This window comes from Anser cygnoides, chromosome 34, assembly GCF_040182565.1.
Source record: "Anser cygnoides isolate HZ-2024a breed goose chromosome 34, Taihu_goose_T2T_genome, whole genome shotgun sequence".
NCBI lineage: Eukaryota > Metazoa > Chordata > Aves > Anseriformes > Anatidae > Anser > Anser cygnoides.
In genome coordinates, this window is record NC_089906.1 from 473,487 (window position 1) to 491,507 (window position 18,021).

The 18,021-nt window shown below is 63.9% G+C and overlaps 1 protein-coding gene across 7 annotated transcripts; it reads left to right on the forward strand.

Annotated features, from left to right (window-relative positions):
* The first annotated feature begins 1,533 nt into the window (after window positions 1-1,533).
* Window positions 1,534-18,008, forward strand: DNMT1 (DNA methyltransferase 1). Of its 7 annotated transcripts, XM_066986418.1 has the most exons (35): window positions 1,578-1,653; window positions 5,397-5,439; window positions 5,717-5,838; window positions 5,972-6,034; window positions 6,133-6,397; window positions 6,640-6,712; window positions 6,896-6,986; window positions 7,111-7,151; window positions 7,413-7,464; window positions 7,771-7,854; window positions 7,940-8,049; window positions 8,154-8,272; window positions 8,394-8,486; window positions 9,069-9,220; window positions 9,322-9,509; window positions 9,818-10,007; window positions 10,419-10,516; window positions 10,649-10,796; window positions 10,883-10,998; window positions 11,123-11,324; window positions 11,421-11,557; window positions 11,656-11,829; window positions 12,342-12,563; window positions 13,175-13,367; window positions 13,503-13,593; window positions 14,183-14,317; window positions 14,470-14,752; window positions 14,839-14,980; window positions 15,214-15,380; window positions 15,463-15,640; window positions 15,968-16,163; window positions 16,808-16,971; window positions 17,062-17,178; window positions 17,254-17,344; window positions 17,523-18,008. In XM_066986418.1, exons 5-35 carry the CDS (start codon window positions 6,301-6,303, stop codon window positions 17,567-17,569), a joined length of 4,191 nt encoding a protein of 1,396 aa, XP_066842519.1. In that variant the 5' UTR covers window positions 1,578-1,653; window positions 5,397-5,439; window positions 5,717-5,838; window positions 5,972-6,034; window positions 6,133-6,300; the 3' UTR covers window positions 17,570-18,008. The 7 variants fall into 7 exon arrangements, with proteins under 7 accessions (XP_066842514.1, XP_066842515.1, XP_066842517.1 ...); XM_066986413.1 differs by lacking the exon at window positions 5,717-5,838 and having other exon boundaries at window positions 1,534-1,653; window positions 5,927-6,034; XM_066986414.1 differs by lacking the exon at window positions 5,717-5,838 and having other exon boundaries at window positions 1,534-1,653; window positions 5,927-6,034; window positions 11,424-11,557.
* Window positions 18,009-18,021: the final 13 nt, after the last annotated feature.

Sequence of the window (18,021 nt, forward strand, 5' to 3'; positions counted from 1 at the left end):
GGGGGGGGGGGGCACCAGCGTCCTCCCACCGCGTGCTGGCGCGCGGATGGGGCCCCGCCGCGGACCCCCGACCCCGGCACCCCGCCCACGGGCGATGTTTGTATTAAAACGTGGCTTTTCCACCCGCCTCCGTCTCCTTTGTGGGTGGGGATGGGGGTTTTTTTTTGGGGGGGGGGGGGGGGATGACACCCAGAGTTTGGATGGGGGTGTTTTTTTGGGGGGCGGCGGGGGGGGGACGGCACTGGGGACACGTCTTGGTGCTCCCTGGGCGCATCGTGCCGCCGCCGGTGCCGAAAGCAGCCCCGGGGCTCGCTGCGGCGGCGGGAACGGGAAGCCGGGGTTTTCCTGCGCCGGGGGGGGGGCCGGGGGCGGCCGCCTTCTGCTTTCTGTTCCTCTGGGACCCGGGGGCCAGACGGGAACAGCCCCGGGGGGAGGCGGCCGGTGGCGGCGGGCCTGTGCGCACGTGCGTGCGCGGGCGTACGGGTGTGTACGGGTGTGTGTGCGTGTGTGTTCTTGTCTGAGGGTGCGTACACGTGTGTATGGGTGTGTATGTGTGTGTACGGGTGTCTATGACTGTGTACACGTGTGTATGTGTGTGCGTACACATGTCTACGGGTACGTACGGGTGTCTACGAGTGCGTACGGTTGTGTATACGTGTGTACGCGTGTCTACGAGTGTGTGCAGGTCTCGACGCGTGCGTACGCGTGTGTACGGGTGTGTATTCGTGCCTATGTCTGTGTACACGCGTGTGCGAGGCCGGACGAGGCCCCGTAGGCCCCTGCTGCCCCACGGCCACCTCTGGCCCTTCGGGGGGGGCCCTGGGGGCTGCACTCGGTTGGGCCTCACCCCCCCCCCAACCCCACAGTGGTAGGACCCCAATCCCCCCCCAGTCCCAGCAATGGTACGACCCAGAGCCCCTCAACCCCACAGTGTTTCAGCCCATATCCCCCCCATCTCCACGGTGGTACGGCCCGACCCCCCCATACCCACAATGGTACGACCCCCTCCCCCTTCAATCCCCCCCCAAATCCCCCCAGTGGTACGGCCCATACCCCCCCATAATGTCACCCCCCCTCCAAATCCCCCAGTGGTACATTCCACCCCCCACAATGGTCCACCCCAACCCCGATCCCCCCCCTCCAGTGGTTCAGCCCCCACCTGTACCCCCCCCAAATCCCCCCAATGGCACATTCCTCCCCCAAATATCCCCCCCCAAACTCCCACAATGGTACATCCCACCCCCGAATCCCCCCCCAAATCCCCACAATAGTATGTCCCACCCCCAAATATCCCCCCCCAAATCCCGCAGTGGCACGCCCCACTCCCCCCACCCACCCCCCCGCAATAGTTCAGCCCCCCCCTTACCCCCCTCAATCCCCCCAATGGTACACCCCCCCCCCCCAAATACCCCCCCCACAAATCCCTACAATGGTACATCCCACCCCCAGCTAGTTCCCCCCGCCCCACCCCCGAATGGTCCCTCCCGGTCCCCCCCCCAACCCCCCCCCCTCTCCGGAATGGTCCCGCCCGGCCCCGCCCCCGCCGTTTTCCGCGCGCTCCCGTCCCGGCCCCGCTCCCGCCGCCGCCCTCCCGATGCCGGCCCGGGCCGCGCCGCTGCCCCCGGCCCCGCTGCCCGCCGAGCTGCGCCGACGGTGAGTCCCCGGGGCACCGGGGGGTACCGGCACCGGGAGCACCGGGAGCGCCGCCGGGGCACCGCCGGGGCACGGCCCGGGGGCGCTGCTCGGTGCTGGCTGCGGCGGGGCGGTGCGATGCAACACGGTGCGGTGTAATGCAACGGGCTGCGATGCAATGCAACGGGCTATGCAGTGCAACGGGCTGCGGTGCAACGGGCTGCCATGCAATGCAACGGGCTGCCATGCAATGCAACGGGCTGCAGTGCAACGGGCTGCCATGCAATGCAACGGGCTGCCATGCAGTGCAACGGGCTGCAGTGCAACGGGCTGCCATGGCAACGGGCTGCCATGCAGTGCAACGGGCTGCAGTGCAACGGGCGCCATGCAATGCAACGGGCTGCGATGCAACGGGCTGCAATGCAACGCAGTGCAACGGGCTGCCATGCAGTGCAACGGGCTGCAGTGCAACGGGCTGCCATGCAATGCAACGGGCTGCCATGCAATGCAACGGGCTGCCATGCAATGCAACGGGCTGCCATGCAACGCAGTGCAACGGGCTGCAATGCAACAGGCTGCGATGCAGTGCAACGGGCTGCAATGCAATGCAATGGGCTGCAATGCAACGCAGTGCAACGGGCTGCAATGCAACAGGCTGCGATGCAGTGCAATGGGCTGCGATGCAATGCAACGGGCTGCAATGCAACGGGCTGCAATGCAATGCAATGGGCTGCCATGGAACGGGCTGCCGTGCAATGCAACGGGCTGCCATGCAACGGGCTGCCATGCAGTGCGACAGGCTGCCATGCAATGCAACGCAGTGCAACGCAACGTGATGCAATGCAGCACGGTGCAGCGTAATGCAATGTGCGATGCGATGGGCTGCAGTGCAATGCAACGCAGCGCGGTGCGACGTAATGCAACGCAATGCAACAGGCTGCAATGCAACGCAGCGTAATGCAATGTGCAATGCAACGCAACGGGCTGCAGCGCAATGCAACACGGTGCGATGTAATGCAATGGGCTGCAGTGCAACGCAGTGCAGTGCAACACGATGCAACACAGTGCAATGGAATGGGATGCAATTCAATGGAACAGGATGCAGTGCAACGCAATGCAACATGGTGCCATGTAATGCAGTGCAATGCAACGGGCTGAGGTGCAATGCAACATGGTGTAACGTAATGCAATGCAACAGGCTGCAACGTAGTACAATGCAATGCAATATGGCACAGTGTGATGCAATGCAACGTAATGCAACGTGCTGCAGCACGCTGCAATGCGATGTCATGCAATGCAATGTAACGCAAGGCTATGCAGTGCAATGCAATGCAACAGGCTGCAATATGATGCGATGCAACGTAGTGCGATGCCATGCAACGTAATGCAATGCCTTGCAATGTAATGCAATGCAATGCAACATAATGCAGCGGCCTGCAATGCAATTCAACTCAGTGCAGTGCCATGCCATGCAATGCAATGTAATGCAATGTTGTACGACATAACGGGATGCAATGCAACGCGGTGCAAGGCCATGCAATGTAATGCGACATAACGCAACGCAACATATTGCAATGCAATGTGATATAATGCAATGTGATGCAATAGCATGTACGCGCTGCATGCAGTGTAATGCAACACGATGCAACGCACCACAAGGCAATGTAATGCAATGCAACGCAACATGCTGCAACACGCTGCAGCGCCATGCAATGTAATGCAACGCAATGCAACACAGTGACCCCCTCCACTGCTCTATGCATTGACCCCCCCGTGCTCTGCAGCCCACCCTGGGCACAGCCCTGATGCCCGGCAGCGCCCCGCACCTTGCTGTGTGCTGCTGATAGCGCCCAGCAGCGTGGTGGGGTGACAGCACCCTGCCTTGCCCTGCACTGGCAGCCACCCTGTGTTGCGTCGCACTGCGCTGACACCCCCCTCACTGCACTGCGCTGGCAGCCCCCGTGCTTTGCATTGCCTTGCACCGCGCTGGCAGCTCTGCTTTGAGTTGCGCTGCGCTGCGCTGCCATCTCCGTGTTGCACTGCACTGCACTGCACTGCACCGACACCCCGCTCGTTGCACTGCATCTCGCTGCACGGCTCCGACAGCCCCGGGCCGGGCCCTGACCCACAGCACTGTGCTGCCCCCCCGCCACCCCCCCTACCCGTGCAGAGCATCGCCCCCAGGCAGTGCGAGGATCCCGATGCACTGCACGGCCCCCCTCTTTGCCCCCCCCCCCCCCCCGCACTGCATTTTCCCCCATGCACTGCTCTGAAGTCCCCTGTGCAGTGCAATGCCCCCTGGTGCTGTAATAACGCCCCCCAGCACTGCAATAACCTTCCCAATTCTCGCCCTGGCCCCCCCAGTACTGCCATAAACCCCCCAATTCTTGCCGTGACCCCCCCCAATTCTTGCCCTGACCCCCCCCAGCACCTCTCCACATCCCCAGCCCCAAGCACCGCCGTGGGGCACGGTTCCCCCCACTGCGCCCACTCCCCCTGTTGCCCCCCCCCCCTTCCTCTGCATGGGGCAGCCCAGACCCCCAGCATTTGGGGGGGGTCACTGAGGACTGGGGGGGGGCAAACGCCTGCCCCGCGGGCTGGGCCCCACGTGGCAACGGGGGCGCCCGCCCGTGCCCCCACGTGGCTTTGTCCCCGCGCTGCCACCCGGGGCAGGAAGAAAGGTTTGTTGGGGTTATTTTTTTTTTGGGGGGGGGGGGGGGAGGACACGCACACCACGCTCAACCCCGTCCCCTCGTGGGGTGGCAGCGTGGCGGGGAGGGGGGCACGGAAATTCCTGCCTTGATTTCTCCCGGGGGGGTGTGGGGGGGTGTGTTGCGGAAGCGGGACTCCCGCCTTCCTCCGGGGGGCACGGGTTTCGCGCCCGCTCTTGTGGGGTGTGCGTGTATATTTGGGGGGGGGGGGGGCTTCATCCTGTGCGAGTCCCCCCCCCTGCCCCCCCCCAAAAAAATCCCCGCTCGCCCCGTGTCCGTGGGGAGGGCGCCCGGAGGGGCTGGCGCTTCCTGTGCCGCGCTCCCCGGCCGCTATTGTCCCTTCCGCTCTCCTCCCGGCATCCCCCGGCCGGCGGCGAGTTGGGGGGTGGGGGGGGGGGGGGGCCCCCAGCGTTCACCCCGCGTGTGTGTGTGTGTGTGGTGTGGCGTGTCCCCCCCCCAAACCCCTCCCCGTGTCCCGTCCCCCCCCCCCACACACACACACCCCTTGTCCCCACCGCCACCCCAAGCGCCCCTGCGAGTGCCGAGCCGCTTCGCTCTCCGGTTCGGCCGCCGCTCTTCCGGGCGCACCGCATCCGGCTCCCCGCGCCCCCGGCTGCATGGCCGGCCCCAGCTGCCGGTGAGGGACGCGTCCTGCCCGGGGCCAAGGGGTTTTTGGGGTGGGGGTGGAGGGGGGGGGCGGACGGGAACGGCTTTGGGGGTCCCCCAAACGGGGGCCGCGGGGGGCTCGGGGGCGTCCCGGCGCCGCTTTGTGCGCCCGCGGGACGGCGACACGTGGCTGCTCCCCCCGGCTTTTCGGCCGTGCCCGTGCCCGTCCTCGCACTTTATTCCCCATCCCCGGAGCCGTTTCGGGGCGTAGATTTTGGGGTACGGCGCCGTTTTCTGCTAGCGTACGCAAGGGTGACCTTCCTTGGCGGGGGGGGGGGAAGGTATTTGGGGACACGCGGACGGACACACGCGATTTCGGGGCGCAGCCGCCCGTCGTTCCTCCCCGCCGCGGATCCCCCTTGACCCCCTGCCTCTCTCCTCCCGCAGGCTGCAAGATTTGGAGCGGGATGAAGAGAGCCTGAGCGAGAAGGTGGGTGCCGGGTGCTGCCGCCGCCGTCGGGAAACGCCTTTCCGGGCTCCCCCCAACCTTCCCCCCCCCCCCCCCCCAGCGCGCGCCTTCGGCTCGCGGTCGGGCGCTCGGTGCCTCTTTGGCGCGCGGTGATTCATCGGCGTGGCACGGGAAGGGAGCGCTCGCGAGGCTCCGGTTTGGGGCCGGCCGCGGCGGCGGGCTCACCCCGGGCAGGGCGGGATGGGGAACGGCGCGACGGGCAGGCCAAGTGAGAGCCCGTCTCCCCTTGCTGGCCCAGCTTTTCCCCGGACACGTGCCCTGCGGTGAGGTCGGGGGTCCCGGTGCGGTCCGTATGTCCCCGCGTCCCCGTTGTCCCGGATCTCGCCATCATGTCATGTCAGGAGGTCCCCCGGCAGCTGGGTGAGCGGCGCCCGGGTTCGGAGCCGAGCCCCCACGGGGAGGAACCCGCGTCCGCCCCCGGCCCACGCTGTCCCCTCCGTCCCCGCAGGAGAGCGTGCAGGAGAAGCTCAGCCTCATCCAGGGCTTCTTGCAGGCGGATGTGCGGGACCAGCTGAGCGAGCTCGAAGCCAAGCTGCGCTGCGAGGAGCTGTCGGAGGTGAGACCCGGTGCCCGGTTTCGTTGAGGGGGGGGAGCTCAGCTCCATTTTATTCGTGCCCCGTTCAAACCACGCCGATCTCCCCCCCCCCCCTGCAGGAGAGGTACCTGGCCAAGGTGAAAGCCCTGCTCCACCGAGAGCTCTCGGCGGAGAATGGGGACGCGGCGCCGCTGCTGCGGGCGTCCAACGGGTGCTCCAAGAACGGCGCCTACGGCAGCGACGAGGACTCGGAGCGGGCAGGACCCGACGGGGAAGAGGACAGTGCGATGGAGATGGAGGAAGCGGCCGCCTCTTCCTCTTCCTCAACCCCCATGCCGCGGGCGCGCAAGGCCAGGAGGAGCAGATCCAACGGGGAGAGCAAAAGTAACGGCTCTGCTCTTGCAGCCGCTTAAAAGGCGGCGGGAATCGCCCGCTGCGATTCAACACGGAGCGGGAGCGCGGCGGTTCCCGATGGGGTGGAAAAACGGAGCCCCTCCGGAAGGGGTTTCGGGGTCTCTTTGCCTTGCTCGGGGCTGGGGGTGTCAGGGAGGGGGCTGTTGGCCGCCTGGGGGCCGCGGGAGCGGGTCCCACGCCGCTAACGCCGACCCTCGCTGTCGTCCTAACAGGGTCTCCTGCCAGCTCCCGGGTCACCCGCAGCTCCGGCCGGCAGCCGAGCATCCTGAGCATGTTTTCCAAAGGGTCAGTACGCGGGGTGGGACCCGCGCCTCCTTCAGGATGTCCCCAGGGAGCCTTCACCCTCCTCTCTCGATCCCCAAACCCGCCGGGCTCCCACGAGGAGCCGGAGCCCGTCGGCGCCCCGAAACGCTCGTTACGCCCGGCGCGGAACCCCGAGGGCTGACCCCGTGCGTTTGAAACCACCAGGTCCAACAAACGGAAATCGGAGGAGGTGAACGGGGAGGTGAAGCAGGAGGTGAGCGCGGAGAAGGAGGATGAGGAGGAGCTGGAGGAGAAGGTGCGTGGCGGTGCCCGCAGGGGGGGTGAGCTCGTGGCCGGGGTTGCTCGTGCGTGCGCGTTGTTCCCGAGGCCGCCGCGCGCTCCGTCCTCATCCTCGTACACCCCTTCGTTTCTCCCTCAAGGAACAAGACGAGAAGAGGATTAAAATCGAAACCAAAGAAGGGTGAGGAGCAGAGCCTGCCGTGCGAGCGTTTTCTGAGCGGACCCTTGGGACCCCGCGGCGTCGGTTCCGGCCCCGTTGGGGCTGCAGGGTCGGGGCCGTTCGGCCCCATCAGCACGGGGAGGAGCAGGGGGAAGCAGGGGGGTTTCGTGGGGAAGCCGGGGATCCAGCCTGCTCCACGCTCACGCTGCCTTCAGGGGCCACCGGGGCCGTTTCTCTGCTCTGTGCCTTCATCCCCCGCTCTTTGTGTTTTCTTACTCCCAGGTCTGAGATAAAAGATGAAATTACTCAGGTTAAAACTACAACACCTGCTAAAGTAAGTCGCTTTTCCAGCCCGCACCCCAGCGGTTTTGGTGCTTTTTTGTTCTTGCGGCTCTTCCACGTGGTGGCTGGGGTTCTCTAAGGGAAGGGGGAAGCCCTTTCCGGCACGCACAGCTGCCCAAAACCAAAACCCGAGCGAGGTGGGGAGCAGCGCGGCCCGCGAGAGCTGCCTTGGCTGCCTTCAAAGAGCCTGGATGCTTCGGGAACAAGAGCACGGGGCCGCTCGGGGAAGGAGCTCGGAGCCCGAGGCTGGTGGAGGAGAGGGGAGAGAAGAGCTCACGCCACCTCCCGTGTCTTGCAGACCACCCCTCCCAAGTGTGTCGACTGCAGACAGTACCTCGACGACCCTGACCTCAAATTCTTCCAAGGGGATCCCGACGATGCCGTAAGGAATCGGCCCTGCTTCGGGCGCGGGGTGCTGCCATGCGGGGAGCGCTCCTCCAACGCCCTCCTCTCTGTGTCTCGCCCAGCTGGAGGAGCCCGAAATGCTGACCGATGAGCGCTTGTCCCTCTTCGACGCTAACGAAGATGGCTTTGAAAGCTACGAGGACCTTCCGCAGCACAAAGTCACCTCTTTTAGGTGAGCTGGGGGGGGGGGGTGGGAAGCGGGCTAGGAAAAGCCCCCGGATTCACAAATCTGGTGGAAAAAAAGCACAAAACGCAACCCGGCTCCGTCCCCACCAGCGTCTACGACAAGCGGGGTCACTTGTGCCCGTTTGACACCGGCCTGATCGAGAGGAACATCGAGCTGTATTTCAGCGGAGCTGTGAAGCCCATCTACGACGACAACCCTTGCCTGGACGGTGAGCGTGGTGCGGAGGAGCCCGGGGGTCCGCGGGGCCGGCGACCCCCCCCGTGGGACTCAGCTCTCCCCTCTGCAGCTCCTTGGGTTTCGGGCTGACGTCCGCGGCTTCTCTCTCGCAGGTGGGGTGAGAGCCAAGAAGCTGGGGCCCATAAACGCCTGGTGGATCACGGGCTTCGACGGCGGGGAGAAAGCCCTGATCGGCTTCACCACAGGTGGGCGAGCCGAGGCGGCGGGCTCGGTGCGGGGAGCGCGCCCGCGTCGGCGTTTAAGGCCTTGCTTCGATCGGGGATGGGTCCGGGTCGCTCCCGGAGAGGCTTTTCCATTTGCTCCTGGCCCGAGCTGGGGGAAGAAGCTGCTTTTTTGGGGTTTGAAAGCGTTTCCCTTCCCCGTTTCTGCAAGGAACAGGAACGTCGCCCTTCCGGTAACCTGTTCTGTTCAAAGCAAAGGTGGTGTCAGAGGAGGACGTAGCTCCCCTGTGCGGCAGCAAACGGAGCTTGTAGTGGCAAACAAACCTGGGGTTGTCTTTGCTTTCTAATTAGGTAGCAGCATGCCAAGAATAAAAGACAAGTCCGTGGGTAGCGCGCCGCTACCCTGCGCCCTGCCTCGAGCTCCTGCTCGCCCTGCTCTGGTGTCGGTAGCCGTGAGCGTGGGCAGAGCTGTCCCTGGGCTGAGGTCCCTTGTAGCCGTGCGGACGGGCTGGCTCCCCCCCCAAAAAAAAACCCCATCTGCTGCAGTCCTAGCTCGGTCGTGACCGCCCGGTTCCCTGGTTGTTTACCTCCCGCTCTCGGCCGCAGCCTTCGCCGACTACATCCTGATGGAGCCCAGCGAGGAGTACGCGCCCATCTTCGCCCTGATGCAGGAGAAGATCTACATGAGCAAGATCGTCGTGGAGTTCCTGCAGAACAACCGCGACGTCAGCTACGAGGATCTGCTCAACAAGATCGAGGTGAGCAACCCCCGGGGGAGCGCCGGGCGGCGGGGAGAGGGCGCGGGGGGGGTTTGCTCCGCCGTCCTCTCCCCCCACCCCTAACCTGCCCGTCCTCGCAGACCACCGTGCCTCCCGCGGGGCTGAACTTCAACCGCTTCACAGAGGACTCGCTCCTGCGGCACGCTCAGTTCGTGGTGGAGCAGGTGGAAAGCTACGACGAAGCCGGGGACAGCGACGAGCCCCCCGTCCTCATCACGCCCTGCATGAGAGACCTGATCAAGCTGGCTGGGGTCACCCTGGGGAAGAGGTGAGCCCCCCCCCCCCGGCCTTCCCCGCACGGCCGCGCAAACCCAAAGGTTTGCTCCCCGTCGGCTTTGCGGACAGGATCCTCCCGGGATGTAGCCCGGTGCTTGCTCCCAGCTGGGAGAACTTGGGGATTTAGCCCTGGTGCCTTCGTAGCACGGGCAGCAGCGGGAGATAGGAGCAGAAATCCTCCCGAAACTGGCCCAGGGGGAATCTCTTTGCTCTGTGGGTGACGGGGGTGCTGAGCTGGAGCGCGTGGCGGGGCTCTCGGCGGTCCGAGGCGCGGGCTCACGGCTCTCACCTTGCCCGCAGGCGAGCCGTCCGGCGGCAGGCCATCCGGCACCCCACCAAAATAGACAAGGACAAGGGCCCCACCAAGGCCACCACCACCAAGCTGGTGTACCTCATCTTCGACACCTTCTTCTCGGAGCAGATCGAGAAGGACGAGAAGGAGGACGACAAGGAGAACGCCATGAAGCGCCGGCGCTGCGGCGTCTGCGAGGTAACGGCGGGCGGGCGTGTGGGGCCAGGCGAAACGGTGCCATCCCCGGCTCTCCTTCCACCCCGAACGCCCCCAGCCCCATTTGGGGGTTCCCACATTACGAGTTCGCTGGCTCCGTCGGGACAGAGAACCGCGGAATGGTTTGGGTTGGAAGGATCCCCTCTGGTCAGGGACGTCTCCCACTAGATCAGGTTGCTCAAAGCCTCGTCCAACCCAGTTCTGAACGCTTCCAACGCTGGGGCATCCACAAGTTCTCCAGGCAAAAACTGTTCCAGTGCCTCACCACCCTGATGGTGAAGGATTTCTTCCTTAAATCCAAAGAGGAGCGATTCCTGAGGCCACCCCGTAGCCCCTGCCTGTGGCGTCCCTGCTGCTCCTGCCCGCACTCAAGCTGATTTCTCCCTGCCGCAGGTGTGCCAGCAGCCCGAGTGCGGCAAGTGCAAGGCTTGCCAGAACATGGTGAAGTTTGGGGGCAGCGGACGGAGCAAGCAGGCCTGTTTGCAGAGGAGGTGCGTCCCCACCGAGCCACCCTGGTGGCATTTGTTCCCCCTCTGGAGAGAGGGGACGGGGTCTGCAAAGTGCCACGTCCGCCCTGGTCCCCGCACAACGGGGCTGCAGCCACGGTCCTTTTGTGTCCCCAGGTGCCCCAACCTGGCTGTCCGGGAAGCTGACGAGGACGAAGAAGTGGACGATAACATCCCCGAAATGCCGTCGCCCAAGAAGATGCTGCAGGGCAGGAAGAAGAAGCAGAACAAGAGCCGCATCTCCTGGGTGGGCGAGCCGGTCAAGGTGAGGCTGGGCGCACGGGGGCTGCGGCGGGGCCGTGTCTCTCGTGGGGATTTAAAGCTCTCCCCGACCGTCCCGTGCCTCCGCAGAGCGATGGGAAGAAGGACTACTACCAGAGGGTGTGCATCGACTCGGAGACCCTGGAGGTGGGAGACTGCGTCTCCGTCAGCCCCGACGATCCCACCAAGCCCCTCTACCTCGCCAGGTCGGTCCCTGCTGGTGGTTGCTGCCGATTAGGGAGCCCTAATTGCTCTCCTAATTGCTCTGGCGAGGCTCAGAGCAACGCGGCCTCCTCCTGGTGCCCCGTAACCCTGGCTCCTCGCCCGCAGGGTGACGGCCATGTGGGAGGACAGCAGCGGGCAGATGTTCCACGCGCACTGGTTCTGCCCGGGCTCGGACACCGTCCTGGGGGCCACCTCCGACCCCCTGGAGCTCTTCCTGGTGGACGAATGCGAGGACATGCAGCTGTCCTACATCCACGGCAAAGTCAACGTCATCTACAAGGCGCCCTCGGAGAACTGGTCCATGGAGGTGGGTGACAGCCCTGCCAACTCCGGCTGGAATCGGCGCGTGGCGGCCGCGGCAAAGAGGCAGCGGCGCCGCTCCCCGCGAACACCTCTCTCCCAGCAGGGCGGGCTGGACATGGAGATCAAGATGGTGGAAGACGACGGGAGGACGTACTTCTACCAGATGTGGTACGACCAGGAGTACGCTCGCTTCGAGTCGCCGCCGAAAACTGAGCCCACGGAAGACAACAAGTACAAGTGAGCGCGAGCCGGGCGGCACGGAGGAACCGCTCCTCGCCAGAGCCGCTGGAGCCTCCCCGCGGCCCCGTCACCGCGCTCCTGTCCCTGTCCCGCAGGTTCTGCATGAGCTGCACGCGTCTGGACGAGGTGAGGCACAAGGAGATACCCAAAGTGGCCGAGCCCCTGGAGGAAGGGGATGGGAAGATGTTCTATGCCCTGGCCACCAAGAACGGAGTGCAGTACAGGGTGGGAGATGGCGTCTACCTCCTGCCGGAAGCCTTTTCCTTCAGGTTGGTGCTCGCGGGGGGCTGGAAGCACTTCTAGGGATGCTGTTCTGTCGATCCCACAAACTAAGCGCCCAGCGCCCTGATTTCTGAAAGCTTTAGCCCAGATTTCACCCCCCATTATTGAACGGAGCGACTTCGCTCCGAGAGCCGAGCTGCCGCGTTTTGGCAGACGAACCGAAATACTTCGCGTATTGTTTTCCTTCAAAAGGAAGAGCTTGGGTGGATGAAAGAGGAAACAAGACCCTGCCTGCTGCTTTGTAATTAGGGGAAGAGAAATGGCAAAGCCCTTTGGGAAGAGGGCTGCAGCGTGCAGGCACCTTGCTTTGCAGCTGCGCGCTCTCCTGGCCGCTCGTGCGTGCCCCATTCTGGGGTGGCTCGGTGCCCGCGCTGCAGCGAGGGGAGCAGAAGAGGTGGAAGCAAGCAGAGAAGCGGGAGGAGGATGCGCTGGGCTGCGTTATTTTATTTGGGGCGCTGGAAAGGGGCTCCCCGACGTGTTTTGTCTCCCCGCTCCCCAGCATGAAACCCGCCAGCCCGGCCAAGCGCCCCAAGAAGGAGGCGGTGGACGAGGAGCTGCACCCGGAGCACTACCGCAAGTACTCGGAGTACATCAAGGGCAGCAACCTGGATGCCCCCGACCCCTACCGCGTGGGCCGCATCAAGGAGATCTTCTGCAACATCCGCAGCAACGGCAAGCCCAACGAGGCTGACATCAAGCTGCGCATCTTCAAGTTTTACAGGTGAGCGGCGCCGGGAGGTTCCCACCGGGGCTGCCTGGCATTTCGGGTGCCGGGAAGAGCTCGGCGGCGTCGGCACAAGGTCGCCGCGGAGCCCGCTGGTACCTCAGGCACCTCTGCAGGGCCGGGGAGAGCAGCGTGGGCACTGCCCGAAGGGGTTCGGGGCCACCGGAGCCTCCACTGCGGCGTGCTGCCAGCGCCGTCCCGGGGTGTGGGTGTTTACCCAAACATTTGCAGGCTCTTAGTCATCTCCCGCGCACCACGGGGAGATGTGTGCGAGGAGCCTTGGCAGCGGAGAGGAGCGTGCTAACGCTCAGACCACGTGCTTGAAGCCTTGCTTCCAGATCTCTCTGCCTTTAAATTTGCTTAGCTGCGCAGCGCTGGCTTCCCCTCCCTCCCCCAAGAAAACCCCCAAAGCTCCTTTTGGTACGAAACAAGTCATCCCTTTGGTGCTGCGCCCAGGTCCTGCTAGCAGACATGTGCTGTGGGAGGAAATAAACCCGCTTCTCTCCGCGGAGATGGAGCTGTGCAGCGGGGGAGCACCACAACCTGAGCCGGACCGCGCTTAGGGTTTGCCCCGAAGCGTTTCCCCTAACCAGGAGCTCTTTCTGCAGACCCGAGAACACGCACAAGTCCATGAAAGCCAGCTACCACGCAGACATCAACCTCCTGTACTGGAGCGACGAGGAGACGACCGTCGACTTCCGTGCTGTGCAGGGCCGCTGCACGGTGGTGTACGGCGAGGACCTGACCGAGAGCATCCAGGACTATTCCGCTGGCGGCCTCGACCGCTTCTACTTCTTAGAGGTGAGGAGCATGTCCCCAGGGGACCTGAACAGATGCCCTGAGCTCTGCCAGTCCGCGTCTCCCGTTTTGGCGACAGCATCTTGGCGAGGAAAGCTCTTTGTGTTCAAGCTTCCCAAACTCCTTCTCCCCCCCCAGGCTTACAACGCAAAAACCAAGAGCTTCGAAGATCCTCCCAACCACGCACGGAGCTCCGGGAATAAAGGGAAGGGGAAGGGCAAAGGGAAAGGTGAGTGTCTAGGGGGGGTGGCGGCGGCTTGGGGCACCCGTTCGCGCTTGCCGTTAGGTGCTGCAGAGCGGAGATAAGACTTGCCACCAGCCAGATGTTTCTGTGCTCTTCTCCCGCTCCGGTGCTCTCACAGGATGCAGCCCTGCGGTCTGTGGCTCTGTTCTTAAGGGACAGCTGTGCAAGGCCTCACCTCTCTGAAATAAACCTCTCGGCAACAGCATCTGGCCCCTCTTGAAGTTTTTTACTTGCTGGCGTCCCTCTGCTGGGGCTTACCGCTCTCTAGCGTAGGGTTTTGTACCCTGCCAAGGAGGGGAGCTGCTCCACGAGCTCCTGCTGCTCTGGTCTGAGCCTGAAGCTCTCTGACTGCATCCACGGGCTGCTGGGTGGAAAGGGATGGCGCAGGGAAAGAGGAGAGGCTTTCCTTCCAAATGCAAGGGCGTATTCTGGCAGTGGCAGAACAATTACGGGTAGAAAGGTGCTTTAAGCCGATGTTTTAACTGCTGCGGAGGAGGGCAGAAAAATTTGCCTCGTAAGCACCGAGAGGAGGAAGTGACTTTGCCTTTTGATGTGAGCGGGGCTCTGCTTGCAGGCAAAGGCAAAGGGAAGTCGTCCGTCACCTGCGAGCAGAGCGAGCAGGAGCCGGCCGAGCTGAAGCTGCCCAAGCTGCGGACCTTGGACGTGTTCTCTGGCTGCGGGGGGCTCTCCGAGGGCTTCCACCAGGCAGGTGAGCGGCAGAGCCGGGGGGAATCGGCGCTGGCCGTCTCGCTGCTCGCTTCCTCCATCCCTTATCCTGGGAGCCCCGAGCTGGATCGGGGAGCACGAAGCGGCGCTCTGCTCATCCAAGCAAGCCCAAGACGCTCTGCGTCGTCTCCCCAGGCGTGTCGGAGACGCTGTGGGCCATCGAGATGTGGGAGCCGGCCGCCCAGGCTTTCCGGCTGAACAACCCTGGCACCACCGTCTTCACGGAGGACTGCAACGTCCTGCTGAAGCTGGTCATGTCCGGCGAGAAAACCAACTCGCTGGGGCAGAAGCTGCCACAGAAGGGGGACGTGGAGATGCTGTGCGGAGGCCCCCCGTGCCAGGGCTTCAGCGGCATGAATCGCTTCAACTCCCGCACCTACTCCAAGTTCAAGAACTCCCTGGTGGTCTCCTTCCTCAGGTAAGGAGGTGGCGGGGTGCGGGCTCGTCCCCAGGAGCCTCGACCGCTGCTCCATCCTCGTTCGTGGTCCCTCTCCCTCCTGGCAGCTACTGCGACTACTACCGGCCGCGGTTCTTCCTGCTGGAGAACGTCAGGAACTTCGTGTCCTTCAAGCGCTCCATGGTGCTGAAGCTCACCCTGCGCTGCCTTGTCCGCATGGGTTACCAGTGCACCTTCGGGGTCCTGCAGGTAGGTTCGGGGCACGAGCTCGGCACCCCGAGGCAGTTAACGAGAGCAAAAACCCTTTGACTCCAGCCTGGCTCTGCTCTGAACCATCCCCTCCAAAGCGGTGCCGTTTGAGCTCTTTGGTTTCCTTCGCTCCTCCGCGGTAGAGGGAATTTCCCAGCTTTTTAAGGGTGCAGACTAGACGGGGATTGCCAGACCCCGTTGCTGTCCCCTCAGGCGTGTCCCTTCCTCCCCAGGCTGGCCAGTACGGCGTGGCCCAGACGCGGCGGAGAGCCATCGTCCTTGCCGCGGCTCCCGGTGAGAAGCTGCCCATGTTCCCCGAGCCCCTGCACGTGTTTGCGCCCCGTGCCTGCCAGCTGAGCGTGGTGGTGGACGACAAGAAGTTCGTCAGCAATATCACCCGGTGAGCCTTCGGAGCGCCGCGTGGCTTCTCGAGGGGCAGGGGTAGGGTTTAGCTGCTCACGGCGCTTGCTCCGCGCTCCCAGGACGTACTCCGGCCCCTTCCGCACCATCACGGTGCGGGACACCATGTCCGACCTGCCCGAGATCCGGAACGGTGCCTCTGCCCTGGAGATCTCCTACAACGGGGAGCCCCAGTCCTGGTTCCAGCGGCAGATCCGGGGCTCCCAGTACCAGCCCATCCTCAGGGATCACATCTGCAAGGTACGTGGGGTGGGTGACGCTGCGCTAGCACCCGCCAGACCCAGAGATTAGGGCAGGGATGTTTGGTGGGTGCTGAGCAAACGGGGTGAGATCATCCCCAAGCAGTCCCTATGTGTGTTTATCCCAAAACTTGGCAATTTGAGAGGAAAAGGAGGCTGGTGGAGCTGCTGGGATCTCTCCCTCTCCCACAGCCTTCTCCAGTGATAGGAATGGGGCCACAATCCTGGTGCCGGGCTGACCGGTGGTCCCTCTGAGTCCCTTGCCTCGCCACCGAGCGCTGGGGCGCTCTCCGATGGTGGGAGGTGACGGCAGGCTTGGCGTTTGCAGGACATGAGCGCCTTGGTCGCGGCGCGGATGAGACACATCCCCCTGGCCCCCGGCTCCGACTGGCGCGACCTGCCCAACATCGAGGTGCGGCTGTCGGACGGCACGACCACGCGCAAGCTGCGGTACACGCACCACGAGAAGAAGAACGGCCGCAGCAGCTCGGGTGCGCTGCGGGGAGTCTGCTCCTGCGCGGAAGGTAGGCGTCAGCACCCCAACGCGGTCTCCTGTTGCTGCCCGTGGACTGGGAGATGTTCCGCACCTTGCGTGGTGGAACCGGGGGGGTTAATCCACTGCTAACCGTGCTAATTAGGGGTAGGTAATTCAGCCCAGCACCCCATACCCCCATTCCTTCCTACGGACATCGTCCTGGTGTCCCCATCCCCGCAGAACGAGCTGCTCCCTGCTCCGCCGTTGATGTAAATGCTTGCAAAGCCAATTTTCCCTCCGCAGCTCGAATGTATAAAGTAATACCTTCTACTCATCCCGCTTCGGCTGTTATTTGCTTTTTTAAACCTCCCGAGTGCGAATTTCCCAGCCTGCTCTACGAGCCTTCATTCTTTAATTTCATCTGCTGCAGCCGGCAAAGTTATTTCATTTCCACGCTTTCCAGTGACACAGACGTGGCCGTGTTCCTCAAATGCTTATTTATTATTGCTGGCATTTACGGGGCCGCCTCCGATGGGAGCTGCTTGAGAGGCGTTTTGCAGCGAGCTGTGATAAAATTTAATCGGGCTGGTGGCGCGCGCGCGGCCCCACAGGGTCAGTCTGGGGAGAGAGAAGCTGATTGATAGCTTTTGCTGCTTTTTTTCTGTTTGGATAATTGCTCCCCGTCTCCCCCAGGGAAGCCCTGCGACCCCGCGGACCGGCAGTTCAACACCCTCATCCCCTGGTGCCTGCCCCACACCGGCAACCGGCACAACCACTGGGCCGGGCTCTACGGGCGGCTGGAGTGGGATGGCTTCTTCAGCACCACCGTCACCAACCCCGAACCCATGGGCAAGCAGGTGGGTGCCTCTGGATCCGCCCCCCCCCCCCCCCGCAGACGAAGGGTGTCCCCCTCGCTCTTTCTTGAACTGCTTCCTTTGCCGCCGCAGGGCCGGGTGCTGCACCCCGAGCAGCACCGGGTAGTGAGCGTGAGGGAGTGCGCCCGCTCCCAGGGCTTCCCCGATACCTACCGGCTCTTCGGAAACATCCTCGACAAGCACAGACAGGTGAAGCGCGGCCGCTCGCGCGCAGCCCCGTGGCGCCGCCGAGCCCGCGCGAGCGTAACCCTACTTCTGTCGCAGGTCGGTAACGCAGTGCCTCCTCCTCTAGCCAAAGCCATCGGGCTGGAGATCAAATCGTGCGTGTTGGCGAAGCTGAGGGAAGACACCGCGGGTAGGTGCGGGCCGGCGGTTCCTACACCTCGCCGCCGCGCCTCGCCGGGGGGCTCGGGGGGTTAGGACCGGCGGTTCTGCTCGATTGAAGCAGAAGATGGGGGAGATGGAGAATTAATGGGGGCAATAACGGGGGCTTGGGGAGCGCCGCCGCCATCGCCCGCCTCCTCTCCCCACAGCGCCCAGCGCCCCGGAGAAGATGGAAACGGTGGAACCGGCTGACTGACGCGCCTCCGGCACCGGGACTCCCAAACATGCACTGATTTATTTTATCCCCCTTTTATTTTTTTTTTGTTTTGTTTTGTTTTGATTTTTTGTTTGTTTGTTTTTAAAATTCTCGGTCCCTGGGACCTTCCCTGCGGCTGTGCTCGTGCCCACGTCTCTGCCCTCCGCCGCTGTCTGTGATGGTCGAACTCCACTACCCCCCCGGTTCCCCCCCCAACCCGGTGCAGCCCCCCCGGCCCCGGCAGGGCGCCCACGGGGCCCCCAGCACCTCCAGCAGGACCCCCCCGGTCCCGGCCCTGCCCCGGCCCCCCCCCATCTCCCGTTTTTACGCCGCATTGTATTGAAAATAATCGGCCGCTTTGTACAAGTGGGAATTGATACTTTATGTAGTTTTTATATGTTGTAATATTTCTTCAAATAAATCTCTCCTATAAATTATAGCCCCCCCCCCCC